This window comes from Magnolia sinica, chromosome 7, assembly GCF_029962835.1.
Source record: "Magnolia sinica isolate HGM2019 chromosome 7, MsV1, whole genome shotgun sequence".
Classification (NCBI taxonomy): domain Eukaryota; kingdom Viridiplantae; phylum Streptophyta; class Magnoliopsida; order Magnoliales; family Magnoliaceae; genus Magnolia; species Magnolia sinica.
In genome coordinates, this window is record NC_080579.1 from 83,590,086 (window position 1) to 83,606,496 (window position 16,411).

The 16,411-nt window shown below is 42.0% G+C and overlaps 2 protein-coding genes and 1 long non-coding RNA gene across 9 annotated transcripts in view; 2 read left to right on the forward strand and 1 right to left on the reverse strand.

The window, feature by feature from the left end:
• Positions 1-124: 124 nt before the first annotated feature.
• On the forward strand, positions 125-12,347 carry LOC131251567 (glutamine synthetase cytosolic isozyme). Of its 5 annotated transcripts, none has more exons than XM_058252338.1 (14): positions 125-356; positions 455-494; positions 630-733; positions 2,809-2,857; positions 2,950-3,056; positions 4,299-4,386; positions 4,492-4,620; positions 5,588-5,662; positions 5,748-5,801; positions 6,659-6,696; positions 7,411-7,570; positions 7,718-7,778; positions 7,875-7,976; positions 12,125-12,347. In XM_058252338.1, the coding sequence occupies exons 1-13, from the start codon at positions 286-288 to the stop codon at positions 7,964-7,966; spliced, it is 1,068 nt and encodes a 355-aa protein (XP_058108321.1). In that variant the 5' UTR covers positions 125-285; the 3' UTR covers positions 7,967-7,976; positions 12,125-12,347. The 5 variants fall into 5 exon arrangements, with proteins under 5 accessions (XP_058108321.1, XP_058108320.1, XP_058108319.1 ...); XM_058252337.1 differs by having other exon boundaries at positions 12,241-12,347; XM_058252336.1 differs by lacking the exon at positions 12,125-12,347 and adding an exon at positions 10,844-12,119.
• On the forward strand, positions 6,708-7,237 carry LOC131251569 (uncharacterized). The gene is made up of 2 exons (XR_009173973.1): positions 6,708-7,164; positions 7,206-7,237. It is a non-coding gene; the product is annotated as an uncharacterized LOC131251569 (long non-coding RNA).
• LOC131251564 (protein VAC14 homolog) overlaps positions 12,258-16,411 on the reverse strand; it is a 64,077-nt gene continuing 59,923 nt past the window's right edge. Inside the window, exons 18-20 of one of the 3 annotated variants that reach the window (XM_058252333.1) lie at positions 14,927-14,995; positions 13,882-14,152; positions 12,276-12,443 (exon numbers count right to left, since the gene is read on the reverse strand). In XM_058252333.1, the coding sequence (XP_058108316.1) occupies positions 13,886-14,152; positions 14,927-14,995 (336 nt within the window). In that variant the 3' untranslated portion in view covers positions 12,276-12,443; positions 13,882-13,885. Of the gene's footprint in view, positions 12,444-13,852; positions 14,153-14,926; positions 14,996-16,411 lie in introns of all 3 variants that reach the window. The other 2 variants (XM_058252332.1, XM_058252334.1) reach the window with 2 other exon arrangements.

Genomic DNA, 16,411 nt, shown 5'->3' on the forward strand with positions numbered 1-16,411 from the left:
TCAGCCTTCCACCACAATCTTCTTATCTTTCTGCTTCTTGCTTTCTGCGGCAAATGGTCCCCCATTTTTATGATAACTCTGGAAAATTGGATCCTAATTCTTCTGTATTATTTATTCTTTTCTTATCCAGCATCTGATCCTATCTTGCTGATTGCATAATGGGCTATAAATAGGGAAGAGGGGTTCTTATACAAAAGCATTATTTGCCTAGTTGTATACTCGTTCCATATAGCTGTTGTCTCCTTCCAGAATTCAATCTATTTTAGGATTTGATCAGCAACTCCCATGTTGATCTTAACCGATTTGCTTAATCTCAATTTGTCGGACTCAGAAAAGATAATTGCAGAATATATATGGTAGGATGTATTTTCTGGAACTCTAATTTCATATAATTTCAGATGTAATTACAATCTGATTGTGTTATAAATTATAATCCTTTACTTTATTACTACAGGATTGGAGGATCAGGCATTGACTTAAGGAGCAAAGCGCGTGTAAGTGAGCAAAACCCAGTTGCATCTTTTGTTTTGTAAGGGAATGATTGATTTTTGAGGATTTGGATTGTGTTTTGTGTGATTGTTTCTCTTCTTCTTAGTAATCAGTTTGTTTTTTGCATGCTGGATTTGCAGACGATCTCAGGCCCCGTTAGTAGCCCTCGGGAGCTTCCAAAATGGAATTACGATGGTTCCAGTACTGGACAAGCTGCAGGCCATGACAGCGAAGTTATACTTCGGTAACCACGAAATATTTTTCTCCTCGAGTGTTTATCTCAAATAGCTCCAATATGCGTGTGTGCAGATAGACATGCACTCTCTACACACACGTGTGTGTGCGTGTGTGCGTGTTAGGCATCCACACCATCAATTAGATGCACCCTTCCATGGTGGGCTGTGTGCCTAAAAATCAGGCCAATCCATGACTTACGTGGGCCACACCATAGACAACAGTTGAAAGTGGATGCTTACCCATTGAAACCTTTCTGATTGTTTATGGGGCCCACGGAGATGTGGTTCAGACATCTAACCTGTCCACCATGCGTCTCGCTTGGATTAGGGATCACACCAAATTTCATGCTGTTCCAAAGCTTAGGTGGGCTCTACTAAGTGATTTTAGATTTTTTAGGCATGATTTTACATGATTTCATATTATGATGATTTCATATTATGTGGCCCACCTGAGTTTCAGATAGGGCTGATTTTTTGGGACGTTCCATAGCCTAGAGAGGACCCACCAAATGCATAGTGCGAATGTTCAACATATCACGGTGGGGCCCACAAAGATTGACCTCATGGGAACTTCTCATAAGGTTGACCTCATAGAACCTTATATATGTGTGTTTACAGAGAGAGAGAGAGAGGTTCTCAAGTACTGCCAATTGGACCACAAGTTACGGTCCAACCAGTGGATAACTTCCAACTTATCAATTGAATGCAACATCCAATCCTTCCAATAGATTGGCCCCCCCATGAGGATCACCTAATGCAAAAATCAGCCCCATCTACTCATAAGGTCAGCCACACCATAGAAAACAATCTATATTCATTGGTAAATAGTAAAATACAAGTGTGACCTGCTCGATGTGTGCATCTCTGATTTTTGCTCAAGGTGATCCTCATGATGGGGCCAAACTATTGGGTGGGTTAGATGTGGCACGGACATGAAAGGTTGAAAGTTATCTACTTGGTGAGGACCGTAACTTATAGTCCCACTGGTTGGTCTTGAGATCCTCTCTCTCTCTCTCTCTCTCTCTCTCTCTCTCTCACACACACACACACACACACACACTCTGCTAATGTCCCCCCAAACCTTTTAAATTGGCATAGGGGGTGACCTATTGTGGATCCGAACCATTCATTCATTCATACAACTGGGAGCAAGTGATGGTGAAAGAAATACGCAGACCGGATGATCCTAACACTTGGAATGGGGCCAATTTGTTACAACTATCCAGTTTTACAAGCCATATCTTACAATTTTAGAATCATCAAATCCAAGAGTCACTTCAGAATCATAAGAAATACAAATGGGATCTATCTAGTAGATGTTTCAAGATGATGATTGGACCTATTTTGTTTCTCCAGTCATTCTTGACCATCCATTTTCATGCTATTGATCGGAAGCATCGAATCACCTGATTGGCATATTTTCGCATGTGTGCGCACACACACATGGGCTTTGCTAACGTCCCTGCCTTCATGGGACTTTAGCAATGTCCCCCAAGCCTTTTAAATGGCACATGGGGTGACCTATTGTCGATCCAACTCGTTCATTGATTCTTACAACTAGGAGCTAACCACGGTGCAAAAATCATGCCAATCGGGTGATCTAAGCGAAGTCAAGATTGACCAAAGAAACAAAATGGGTCAATCATCATCTTGAAACATCTAGTAGATAGATCCCACTTTGTATCTCTTATGATTCAAAAGTAACACTTTGATTTGATGATTCTAACCATGTGATTTATGTCTCGTAAACAATAGACGGTTATAACAAATTGGCCCCATTCAAAAGGTTTGGATCATCTGATCAGCATGATTCTTGCACCATGGCTTGCTCCTAGCTGCATGAATGAATGAACAGTTCATATCGATGATAGGTACCCCTCATGCCATTTAAAAGGTTCAGGTTGACCTCTTTTCAGTTGTCCTTTACAATTTGTGCTTTTGTCTTTTCTTGGCAAAAGCAGGAAACAACAAAGAAGAGTTTTATTTATCAAAACGTGGGGTGTGAATATGATTTCCTTAAGCATGCAGACATGTATTAAATTTTGTAGGTTCTTATATTGTTGTTTTTTCGGATTTGTGGCAGCCCTCAGGCAATTTTTCCTGATCCATTCCGCAGAGGAAAGAACATACTTGTAAGGAAATATGCTATTCTTGTTTAATAAAGTATGGCAATCAGTTCGTCAGGCATGTAAGTTCATTTTCATGGCTATATATTATACTGCAGGTGATATGTGATACATATGCTCCAAATGGTACTCCAATATCCTCCAACAAGAGGGCTGCGGCAGAGAAGATATTTAGTAATCAATTAGTCATTGAAGAGGAGCCTTGGTATTTCAAATATCTCATCACCAAGCCATTGGATAAGATCCTTGCTATGGCTACTTTTTCTTTGTTTGTTTGTTTGTTTCTTTTTTTTTTTCAATGGCAACCAAAAATCCTACTAAAACAAAACAAGAAAAGAATATGCAGCAATAGGACATGATGCTGAGGATTCATTGTCAATTCTGATCTGAAAAATACTAGAATCGCCATCCCTTTTACCCATACAATCTTCTCACCGCACCCTGTGAAAACTTTTTGAATCAAGGCTTCGGAATTTTCTGATTTGTTCCTTAAGGCCCTGTTGTTTTGTTTCCCTCCGGATAGACCAGTGACCTGCCGGCAAAGCCTGCACCCCTTTTGACCATGTCAATTCCAAGATTCAAAGGGCACTTTAATCATCAATGCAATAGCCTATTATATGCCAAACAGCTCAAAAAATCCCCTCCAGATCTCCTACCCTGCTTTACAATGAGTAAACAAGTGGTCCACTAATTCTTCATTCCTCAAATGCATTATATGTCCAGTCATGATCATCATCTTCCTTCTCCTTAAGTGGTCAGCCATCTATGGCTACTTGTGGCTCTCCTTGCATGTGATGGAGTGGCAACCCTATGCGAAGTTTGGCTATTCATTAGGTGGGCCTTACGGTTTATGTTTCATGGTCCAGAAATCAGGCTGGAGTTGGTCATCAGAAGGGCTACATATGTATGTTGAATAGGGGCCATTGGTCCTCCTAACCATCCAATTTTTCGTAGATGTGGACCACCTGATGGTCAGACCAGCCTGGTCTTCGGGCCATGACATGAAAAAAGTGGGGCCTACCTAATGAAAGGCATGGATCTCTCACACCTGCAGTAGGATTAAAGCTACTCTCGTGAGTGGTCATTATTGATAAAGATCATGTTGGTTGGTCCTTATGATCCACAGTCCAGATTGGTTGCAGTGTATTTATGGTCTACCTGGTGGATAGCTGTATGATCATTTGACCCATCTCATTTTATCCATTGTTCATGGTCCCTTAGCCTTATTGTGTATACCGTATGTGTACTTACGAGATATCGTAATAAGGGCGTTGTGTAAGTAACTCATGCCCTTAATTAACTGAACTTACAAAATGGAAAGAGTGGGTGTTTCTGTAACTCCCACAAATGGTCCCCCTCTTCCTTCTTTCTCTAAGCAATTCCACAGTCATCACATTTCTTTCTCAGTCATCATGCTTGGCCCCTGAACTTACACTTTGAACTTCAGGTATGGACTTGAACAAGAGTATACCTTGCTCCAGAAAGATGTTAAATGGCCTCTTGGATGGCCGGTTGGAGGCTTTCCCGGCCCGCAGGTGAATGACCAAAGTTTTTTTTTTCCTCTTGGATGTCGGGCATATCATTGCTCATATTCTACTTCATTTTCTGCTTTTGTGATTAATGGATAAATCTTCTATCAGGGGCCTTATTACTGTGGAGTTGGAGCAGACAAAGCATGGGGAAGAGATGTTGTGGATGCTCATTACAAAGCATGCCTCTATGCTGGAATTAATATCAGTGGAATCAATGGAGAGGTCATGCCTGGGCAGGTGAGCTTCACTGGTAAAAGGTTATCAGCTTTATATGCTGAGTTGGAGATGGAGGTTCGCTTGATGCGAGCATGTAACATGGTGCCGCAATCCACATAAAGGGGTATAGCTCAAAAATCATAACAATCGGGCTATCTTAGACATCTAGTTTGTGGCCTTTAAATGGGCAGCCAAGAAAATATTGAGCAAGGAAAAAAGGAAAAAAAAAAAAAAGAAAAAAAAAAAGAAAAGAAGAAGAAGACGAAGAAAAAAGAGGAATTCCATATTGAAATTTGCACAAATCATATGGCAAGGATTGCCAAATCACAACAAATCTTGGGCTATGGCCTGCTATATGGTAGGCTCACCAGATCAACTAGTCTGGAGATGGACAGACTTCATATGCATTTTGCTAGAAGTGGCAAGATTTGTCTTAGTAGGTTCTGTCTTTGGTTTGGTACGCAATTTAGGGCTGTTATGGTTACCAGAATCTATAGATGGCGGAAGTATCTGACCTGATTTAATCGGATCCAGATCCAGACTCAATTAATAATCAGGTCATATTTGGGTCCAATCAGAAATCGGGTCAGATTGGGTTCCTGCTTACCTACTGGTACTCAAATGTGTGAATTTTCTTTTTCTTTTTACCCTTTATTTAATTATATTTATTATTTAAGAAACCACACAGATGTATGTTTCTGGTATGGACCTGATTCTGGACATGGTTCTGTATCCAAATCTAGTCTGTGCTCGAAACTGGGCCAGACAGGATCTGATGGGATACTCTAATCTGATTCCCTTACTCGGGTCTGGATATGGGTACACCAGTAACTGACCCGATCCTGACCTGTTGACCGTCCTAACCAATCCTGGGCCAACTGCAGCACAAAGCAAGCTGAGGCTGCACTTGGCGGTCCACTTTTCACCACCACCTGCCATTAAAAAGAAGAGAAGTCCTAAATTTCCCGTTATCAAAACATTCTTGCAGTGGGAATTTCAAGTGGGCCCTTCCGTTGGCATCTCTGCTGGAGATGAACTTTGGTGCGCCCGTTACATCCTTGAGGTAGGAGTTTTAAGCTTTCCGATAGATTATCCACCATGTGCTAAAATGGTGCAATGTAGATGACACTAGTTTCTCTTGTGCACAGCGAATCACAGAGATTGCAGGTGTGGTTCTTTCCTTGGATCCAAAACCAATACAGGTAAAAAGTGCATGCCCAAGTCTCTGAATTTTAATATTCATTTTTTACTTTTTGATGAAAATCAACGAATTTTATTAACACAGAAGGCAAAAAAAGAAACAGCTAAAATAAAAGCACCAGTACTCAAAGCTCCCAACCAAAGATCCCAAGGCAGCCCCCTTTACAAAGGGATACAGCCTGCGACAGAAACCCGACTCCCACACCTAAGGCTTCTAATGAACGAGTTCCTCTACAAGTATTGCAGAATAAGCTTATTTTACAATTGTGTGGGCCCTGCCTGATACCTGTGTGACATCCAATCTGTCCATCATGTAGGGCATCCCTTATGTTGTCCTTTTGAGCCCAAAAATTAGGCTGATCCAAAACTCGTGGCCATACCATGTAAATTCAAGCCTAAAACCTCTAAAATCACATGGTGTGGCCCAACTGAGTTTTGAACTGGCCCGATTTTGGGTATATCCATTCATCTTGATGGGGAGCATCGTATGGATGGATTGGATGGCATGCACAAAACACAGTGGCCACCCATGCACAATATGGAAGGTTTTAATGGTGGGCGGCATCATCCCAAACGTTCCCTGTGATGGCCACCTGTGTTTTGGGATACATAGCAAACTCTAAGGGCACCGGTGGACCTTATGGAGAGTGAATGTAGGCCCTATATCATGGTGGGGCCCACACAATTGTAGAATAAGCTTGTTATACAATAGCTGTAGCTGACCCCAATTAATTGGGAGAAAGGCTTAGATAATGATGATGGCGATAGTTGCAGAGGAACCATGCTTCTAATAAATTTAATAAATTCAAATAAATTCTTTTTTCCATCATTGGTATTATGAATGTGTGGTTCAATGCAGGGGGATTGGAATGGAGCTGGATGCCACACTAACTACAGGTAGGGAACCTGATCATCTTGGTCTCTCTTATTTTCTCTGTCCATGCAGTCATTTCCAAAATCCATATGTTTTCTATAAGACCCTGAGCAAATTCTTCAATAAGTTGGAGCTGTTGGAATAGTATGCAATATTGAAGGTATTACTGTAGGTGGGCCTGAAATGTGGACACCACACATTGTATCCTGCTCGTCTCCACTATGAATGCATGTGGTAATCATTTTAAACTTACAACTTCATGGACCACACCAGTGGTAGGTGATCCTAACTGTTCGTTCGGTGGCCTGCAATTGAATGATCTGAACCTAACAAGCTTCCTCTTTATTTTTTTTCTGTTTTTTCGAACCGCCATGTTCGGGCACGAATCCAATGTTTAGCCTCCGGTTGATTCAATATGTACATTGTAGCCCATTTATTTGTACATTGGATGGATGGTCTGGATCATGTCAACTTATGTGGTGTGATGGTGTGTATGGTGGTAATGGGTGGTGTACAATAAACTGGCAACTAGTCAATATTTATTCAGCTCCAATGTTTACTTTAGACTAGAGAGTGCCTGATGACGCCATGACTTCCATTTGATAAGACTATTGGAGAGCAATCTTGTGGGCCATAGCCTTTCTAATTGTGTTTTGGAGATTTACTGAAATTTGAAATGATACTGGGTTGTTTAAAATTTTGAAATGTTATTGACTAAATTTTGTTAATTCATGCAGCACAAAGTCCATGAGAAAAGAAGGTGGGTATGAAATAATTAAGAAAGCCATTGAGAAGCTTGGGTTGCGCCACGCCGAGCACATTTCTGCATATGGTGAGGGTAATGAAAGGCGCCTTACAGGGCATCATGAAACTGCCGACATTAACACTTTCTGCTGGGTAATTCTCATCCCCTTGTCAATTTTGCTGCTGTCCAATACTGTATAGGCACCCATACGAGCATTTCACATGCACATACATGGGCACGCCATGCCTCTGAAGGGGTCCATCAGATGTACCTAATACAGTTCTGAACATGTGGATTAGGGTGTGGCAAACAGAGGCGCTTCCATTCGTGTGGGCCGAGACACGGAGAAGGAAGGATGTGGTGAGATTTTTGCCTCTCTTCCCTCATCTTCATCTGTCATCAATCTAGTACTTGGAAAAGCTAGCTCTTATCTTCATCATCATTCATTGATTGCAGGATATTTTGAGGATCGTCGCCCTGCCTCTAACATGGATCCCTATATCGTCACATCTATGATTGCTGAAACCACCATGCTTTGGACACCATGATGGGTTTGAGGTATGACCCACCCCTTCTATATTATCACTCCATTGTAAGGCTATAAAAGTCATTTTCTCGCATTCGAATTGGTAAGTAAATCACCGACTGTGTTTCTAGTGATAGACTTTCAAACCAAACTCGGGTTACATGTTTTCATCTATAGATTTTTATTTTTTTTACTTCTTGAATTGGGTGTTTGTTTGATTGGCAAGAGGGAAAATTGTAAGAACACAACTTTGGTAAAGCATGACCATCCATGCTTGGCCACGCTGCCGCCGTACTTGGGGCTTACATGTTTCCAAATAAACTTTGGTAAAGCATTTTTGTAACTGTTCTGTTGGTTGCCTACAAATGGTCGATGTAAAAAATGTGGGGGTGTCTTCAGATCTGGCAAGAAGGGAGATCCCAGCAACACTAACCTTGATGGGAGTGGATTAGGTGCGGCCCTTACTGTGGGGCCCACCATGATGCGTGTATTCTATCCATGCTGTCCATCCATTTTGCTAGATCATTTCAGGGCATGAGCCCAAAACTGAAGCCGATCCGAATCTCAGATGGATCATACTATAGGAAACAGTGGTGGTTGATCTTTCTACCATTAAAAACTTCCTAGGGCCCACTGTAATGTTTATGTGCCATCCAACCTATTGTTAAAGTCACATAAAGCTGGATGAAGGAAAAAAAAAAAAAAATTTTAAAAAACATAAAATTTATCAGATTGATCCAAAACTTGTGGCCCATTATAAGTTGATTGTCATTCACCGTTGTTTCCTATGGTACGGTCCACCTGAGATTTGGATATGCTTCATTTTTGGGCTCATGCCCGGAAATGACCCAGCAAAACGGGATGACGTGGATATAGAATACATGCATCAAGGTGGGCCCCACAGTAAGGGCCGCACCTAATCTACTCCCAACTTTGATACTGGGTACTTGGCCACATAGACGCCATCATACATGTGGCTTACATGTATCCAAATCCAAACTACTGAAACAGGGGAACGATCGACTAAAATTCCAAATATTAAAGGATTGTTGTAATTGTCCGGTTGCTGGCAAACAAATGGATGGTTAGAATGAAAAATTAGTCAACTGTCCAGATTTCAATAGGGGGGCTAGGGTCAGCCAATCAATCTGAATAAGTAGATAGCGACCAATTTACAGTGGGGCCCACAGTTTGGAGGGTTTTGATTGCGATACGTCATGGAACACACATTCAATGATGCCTGGTGAAGAGATGAACACCGTCCATCTAGCAGCCACAGTCCATTTTTTCCTTGTTGTATGCATCACATGCTATGTTTTTCTTTCATTGTTCGATAATGGGATTGTGGGGTTTGATAGGAGGCAAGGGTTGGGCCCACGTTGCAACCAGACAGTACTGTCCATTATGAATGTAAACCGGTCCTTTTGTCGGGTTTTTTCATTCAGGGGTATGTTACTTTCAGCAGTGCATCTACTAGTGCTGAACAGAAGCTTGAGACCTCCATTTCTTGGATGGGCCCAAACATCAGATTGGTTCACTAACAATGCCACTCATGTTATTTGAAGAATGAACTATTGTTTATTATTTTCGAACCAGATTTTGGCAACAGCCGAAATTTCTTTGAATGTTTTTTCTTATACTATTGGCCCCATCCAATGAGACAAACAAATGATTTATGGACCATCGAATGTGTGGCCCAACAGACAAATTACTACAACTTTGATACTGCTCTGGCATGTGCTGGACAAAGCTAGGAAGGGCCCAACACTACAAGTTCAAAGCCCGGAGCTCACCATACTCCTAGTAGAGCCGTACACGAGTTGAGTTAGCTTGGTCATCTCACTTGACTTGACTCAGCTCAGCTCAAAACTGGATTCGAATGGAGTCGAGCTGATTTTTGAAGCTTGAAACAATTTCATGCCGAGCTCTTGCTTGAGCTTGATTTGGTTCAAACTGCAACTCGGAGTGAATCAGCTCAATGACTTGGTCATTTTGATCTTAATGCTGCTTGATGAGTGTTTGATAAAATGCCTCAACGAAGTGTCTCGAAATGTGTAATCAAGGGAAGATTTTAAAAATCAATGTTGCTTGCCGAGTGTTTGATGAAATGTTTGAAAAACACTTTGAATGATTTGCATTTGAAATGTGAGAAATTGAGAATGTAATCTGTATTTGAGAAAAAGTCAGACATGCTTGAACTGACCCGAGCTGGAGGACTGAGCCAAGCCGAGCTACGCTGAGCTGGACTCGGTTGGACCATTGTACAACTCTCAAGTCCTAGACAGGAGATCCAAACCCAACCCGATATTGGTAGGGTCCAGCCCAGACGAAAAAATGATAAAATCCCCCATTTCTCATGGTGAATGTTCCTAACCCATCTGATCACATGGGCTACAAACACAAAGAAAATAGACATTCAGATGAATTAACAAGGTCCCTAACATGCAAGATGTATGTGTTGCGTAACTGATGATCGGGAACGAATAATATTTAGATGGAAACACACGTACACATGAAGTCAATCTGGTAGGGCCACTCCTACTGGGGCACTGCAGCAGATGGACGGATGCAACTAGAATTCTTCTCAAGATTGTCAGGCATTTCATGCAAGAACTCGGCTTTTCTATATGTGACCCACCATACATAATATATCGGTCGGGCAGTGAGAATCGGTGATGAGAAGTTTTTATAACCTCACACGTGCCTTTCCACGTGTGACAATCTAAACCATAGATAAGGTGGGTTCCACCTTGTGATGACCCACTGTAAAAACCAGGGTGGTCGGTTCATCAATCTACCTAGGACCAAAACACAAGTACAGAAGCCCGCCAACAGTCCACATTCAAACGTACACGGATTTCATCCTAATCAGTGCACACGCTCCTGACATTTGTGCCAGGTCATCTGCACGGTGTGGTCCACTGCTCGGATTTCTCATACATATGCCAGGTTAGCGTTTGGGTCTCATGCAAAGCTGCTTCTGAGGCTATCCATAAACCAGGATTTGACGACTTGGACATAGGTTGGAAAGAAGGTTCATGACGTTGTAAATCATGTAGGTGGTCTCATGACGGTTCATTTGTGGGTCCCATAGTTATGTACTTTCGATGTGTTTTTTTTTTTAATTTTAAAATTTGGGTTTCTACCCTAGAAATTTAACGGTTGGATCAACTGCAAGTTTGATGTGAAGACTGATGGGGCAATTCGCATCACACCTTCCAATTTAGGGCATGCCTACGAACCAAGGGCATTCATCAGGCGGTGGGCGATGAACATAGCCTGGCCCAAAAATTGGGCAAGTCCACCAGTCAGGTTGGACACAAGTACAACCTCTAACCATCTGCTTTCCTCCTACAAGTGGCCCACTCGACAAGCGGTTTTAACTTTAACCTGATTTCTGGGTGTGGATATGTTCAGTGGCCCAGCTGATGAATGGGGCAGTTAGTCAATTGTCATGATGTTCCAGTCCAGTCCATTTTCAAAATGGCAGCGATTCTCGACACATGGCACATGTATGACAATGTCAGCTGTCCAAATCACGGGTACACTGGATTGAGCATAGCTCCATAATCATGCTCATAGAGCAATCTTCGCTATCAAATGGATGGTAAAAAGGAGAGTGATAGTTCCAAATTCAGATGGCTACTATCATCTTCTCAGTGTGATTTTCGGGCTATGATCTGGCTGACAAATAGGTTCATCGTTTGAATGGTCTGGATTGTCATCTGACCACACCAAGTGTACAGTAGATGAGAAAAAGGGTGACCTATCATAGGTATAAATACCACATGAGAAACTCCACAAACTTTGTGGCATTCTCTACCTCAATTCCCACCACCACAATCCCTCCCTACAGCCTCCAACAAAAATCAATCAATCACTGCGGTGGAGGTTTGCTAAGCCCAGAGGCATGTCAAGCTCTGGCCATCTACACCCAAGCACATGACAATATGGTGCTCCCATGCGAGATCAAACCTTCCCATCAGGCGGGCTACTCTGCTTAGATTTCTTCTGGAATAAAAGAACATACCATTTCACTCCCCAATCCTAGCCGTGTCCCAGCCATTTGGGTTGGATGATTCCTAAGACAAGGAACAGAGGCAGAGATTGTTTGGGACGACCGTTTGTCTTGTTCATGATATCCCACCTGAGGATTGAGACAACCAGATTTTTTTTGCAGAAGATCTAATCAGTGTGGCCCACATGATGGAAAGTCATATGTACCCCATGTGTGCTTTTGTGTAGATGGGATGGCTGTACACTCGTATTTTTATGTAAACTGAATCTCTTTTGTAGCACATGAGAATATTGGCCTACTTACGCATCAGAGATGACAAGATCAGCAACAAGTAGCTTGGATTGGAGGTAAGAATGAGCAAAATGGCTAATGCCATCACTGTCCTTGAGGCTTGAGCCTTCCATGACGATCTTGAAGGTGGCCAGCTGATGCCTTGCATGGTTGAAAGTTGGCTGGGTTCTTCTGGTCTTTTTTCAACTTCCTGTCCACATTAATATAAACATGTTAATCGTGAAGATGCTATTACAGTTATTGAGAAAACATTGAAGTTTAGTAGCATCAGTTGGGAATTGTTTTTGGGTAGAAAAGATGTTTAGAGGCCTTCAAGTATATATATATATATGGGAAATGGTACTATGAGGTCGACCTCATGGGAACTTCCCATGAGGTCGAGCTATGTGGGCCCCACTGTGATGTGTGTCAAACATCAATGCATCATTTCACGGTGGGACACAGGCTTAAAAATCAGGTCAAATCCATTGCTTAGGTGGGCCACACCACATACAACAGTTAAAGAGGGGTTACCCGCCCATTAAAACCTATATGATCATTTATTGTGGTTCAAAAATCCAGCCCATCCATTGTGTGTCCCACTTAGACAAGGGGCCAGACCAAGTTTCAGCAGTATCCAAAACTCGGGTGGACCCTACCAAGTGTTTTTATATGTTTCAGGCATGTCTTCACACGGTTTTAGATGGTATGGCCCACCTGAGTTCCATATACGGCTGATTTTTGGGATATCCAATAACCTAAAGGGGACCCATCAAATGCACGGTGTTGATGTTCGACACACATCACAGTGGGGCCCACACGGCTTGACCTCAGGGGAAGTTCCCATGAGGTCGACCTTATAGTACCATTTCCCTGTGTGTGTGTGTGTGTGCGTAGGTCCACCTTCCAGGTGATTGCATTGGGTGTAGGGATGCAACTCAGGCAGGTCAGGTCAGGTTGAGAGTCAATGTGAGGCCACTCAAACCTCAAGAAGACCCCACCCGCAACCGGACCTGAACCAAGGTCCAACCCGAACCCAACTTGTAAGTCCTCTATACTCGAGCTGACCCAACCAAAATCCATGTGATGATTCCCAACCCAACCTAACCCGACCTGAATTTTCTCAACCCAAACCCAACCAGAATTCAAATTTGGGTTGGTGTTTTCCAACACGATCCAACTCAAGGACTTTGACAACCCAACCCAAACTTGGGTAGGGTCAATTTTGCAGCCTTAATTGGGCACCACAGAAATGAACCTGTCAAGCTCTTAGCCATCTGATTGTGGCTTGTAAATAGGCGGTCAAAAATAAAATTATAGGCAAAGGTCAATGTGTGATGGAAGTCTACTGGCCAATGTCTGAGATTGTTCATTGGAAGAGACATTTGGTGCACCCCTCATCCAGTGGGGCCCACCAGATGAGTGTCTAACACATTGCATGGACAGGAGTGTTTAGTGCATCCAGCCACCCACATTTTGCAGGATGAGCCAAATGACTCCACTTCCACAATATGCGCATGGGCCAATGTGGCAGTCCATTCCATTCTCAGTCTGGGGTGCACTAACAAAGCTAGCAAATATTAGAGTGGATAAGTTGCAGCCACAAAGACATTAACAAACCCGCAATAATGTGGACAAAGCAGAGTTACAGGGCTATGATTGTGATCTGGTATGCATGCGGTGTTGTTGCTGCATGTGCTTGAACTGTAGCAGCCTTGATGCGAAGTTGATACCATCGTGCACATTCCTTTCTTCCTGGCTTCCATCACCATCCTCAGTGATTTGCGCCTCTCTTGGCACGTGGTGTAAAATCCCCGAGTATGGGTCTCCTGAAGAGGTTTGCTTGAATTGCTCAACAGCGAAACCATATGAAGGTACACTTTTCAATCGAGTTCGTAACATCTTGAAGGCTGCACTTTGCTGCACCCATTAATGAGGGGGGGAAAAGAAGAAGAAGCAACAGAAACACTGAATGAGGAAAAGGAAAGACAAGTGCCAAGCAAAATGCAGTGGCTGAGTAGAGTTTCTCAGGTGGCCTACTCTCCCCACGTGTGCAAGACCCAGCAATTCAGCAGGTGGGCCATTTGTGCATAAGCAGTGGTCCAAAAATGAGGCCCAACCAGTTGTCAGGTGGGCCATGCTCAACAAAAAATGGATGGCCAAAAGGAACTGGTCAATAGTCCATGGACATCTAAATCTTGGCCCACCAGATGACTGGGCCTGCATCATTTTTGGGCCTGGGCCACAGCTCATACTCCATGGACCTAACCAAATGAACAGCCAGGATCTCACATACCACATACCACTTTTTTGGGCCTTTCAGTTTAGTCCCTCCCTGTATTTGTAGTTTTTCTTCTCTTTCCACTCTCAAAAAAGTCTCAGATTATCCATAAAAGTATCTCTCAGTTACAAGACCCAAGCTTGCTTTATGTTATTGGAAAGGGGTTAAATGTGGTTGTCGTTCAAAGAATTTTGAGGTTCATGGGATCAAGAGCCAGTTTCTCTTTCCGCTAGAGACTTGTTCTCTCTCCAATTGTTGATTTTAGTACCCACACTCTCCTCAGGGCAGATTTAAAAATACCTATTTTTGTGAATTTCACTTCGCAAAAGAAACATGGACCATACATGCACGTACATACATGCACGTGCACACTTGCACACACATATAAATCTATTATCTACTACTGGACATACCTGGGGAAGCAACATCAGAAGACCATATAGGGATTTCAACAACCATATATGTTTTCGAGGTTCAAGAAGCTGCAACATCCACAAATTTAGAAGTAATCAATATAAGATCCTAATCTAAGAAAAAAAGCTGATCGTCTCTTATAAACAGCAGATGCATATTTATCACCCCTTTGTTGAAAATCAGTAGGTTGCATTAACACTTGAACAGGATATCAAGGGTACATGGCTCAACAATCTCATGACCCACCATAACAACAAAATTGTATACTGTATGAAGAGTAGCATGTCGGTGAAGATTTAAATAATTTTAAATACTTGCACTGAAGACATCACAGTTTGCTCGATGCTTGATTAATTGGTCCACATGGAGAACAAGAACCAAAAAAAAAAAAGCAGCAGCAAATATTGTAAGCAAAATGTATAATGACTCATGAACTGTACATTGGATCTAAATGATGGTCCAGTAACTAGGAAACCTAGTCTCTTTTAAAAAGAGATTACCATGTGCCCATAAAAAATATGAAATGGGAATTTTTAAATAAACAGATTTTTGGCGATATTATCGAAATATCGCCGATACATGAGATACAAGCAACACCTGGAATTTATACAGTAAAAAAATATTGGCGATACACTGGGGATATCGATACAATGGCAATACAAGCGACACCTGGAATTTACACAGTTGAAAATATGGGCGGTACATTAGCGAGATCGATATATTGGCAATACTTAGCGATACATCGTTGATACTTGGAATTTCTGATACTACCAGTGTTATTGGTATCACTGAGCTAGAGATACGGATAATATCAGGGATATTTCGATAATATCGGAGATACTTCAAAGAATGAATTTGGGAGCATAATTTGCATTAGCAAGATTTGTTGTCTCAGACATGGTAGTTCATGGTAACCACTAGTAAGACAAAAGATTCAAATTATTTGTGATATGATCAATACTTACCTTTTGACAAAGCAAAGCTTATCAAGTACCCAAGGTATTGCATAACGGTATTGGGTGGCCTGTCAGCCAGCCTACAGCCGATACGATCATATTGGCCAATACAACCTTGCAACGACCAACTTTCTTTTTCTTGGGAAAAAAACTAAAAAAATTATCGGTAAAATTCTTTTTTTTTTAAAAGTGAGGGTACCAAATACATGGTCCTCATTGGTTTTGGACATGTATTTGATGGTGTAATGTGCCATTTTTGGGAAACAACACTGTCTGTTGAGCAATGCCAACGTTTTTTTTTATTGGAACATTGGATAAAATTTTATTAACAATGGCTGCAAGTTACATATATACAAGGAAACCAGAAAAAAGCAATTACAACTCAAGCCAACTATTCGGAAACTGACCAATAGCCTTCGATGCAATCGCCCATTCCTTCACATGCATCTTTGCCCCGTGAAAGACCTCTAGGACTCGGCCCTCTTGATTCCTAAAAAAACGGTTATTTCTTTATAGCCATAAAAACCA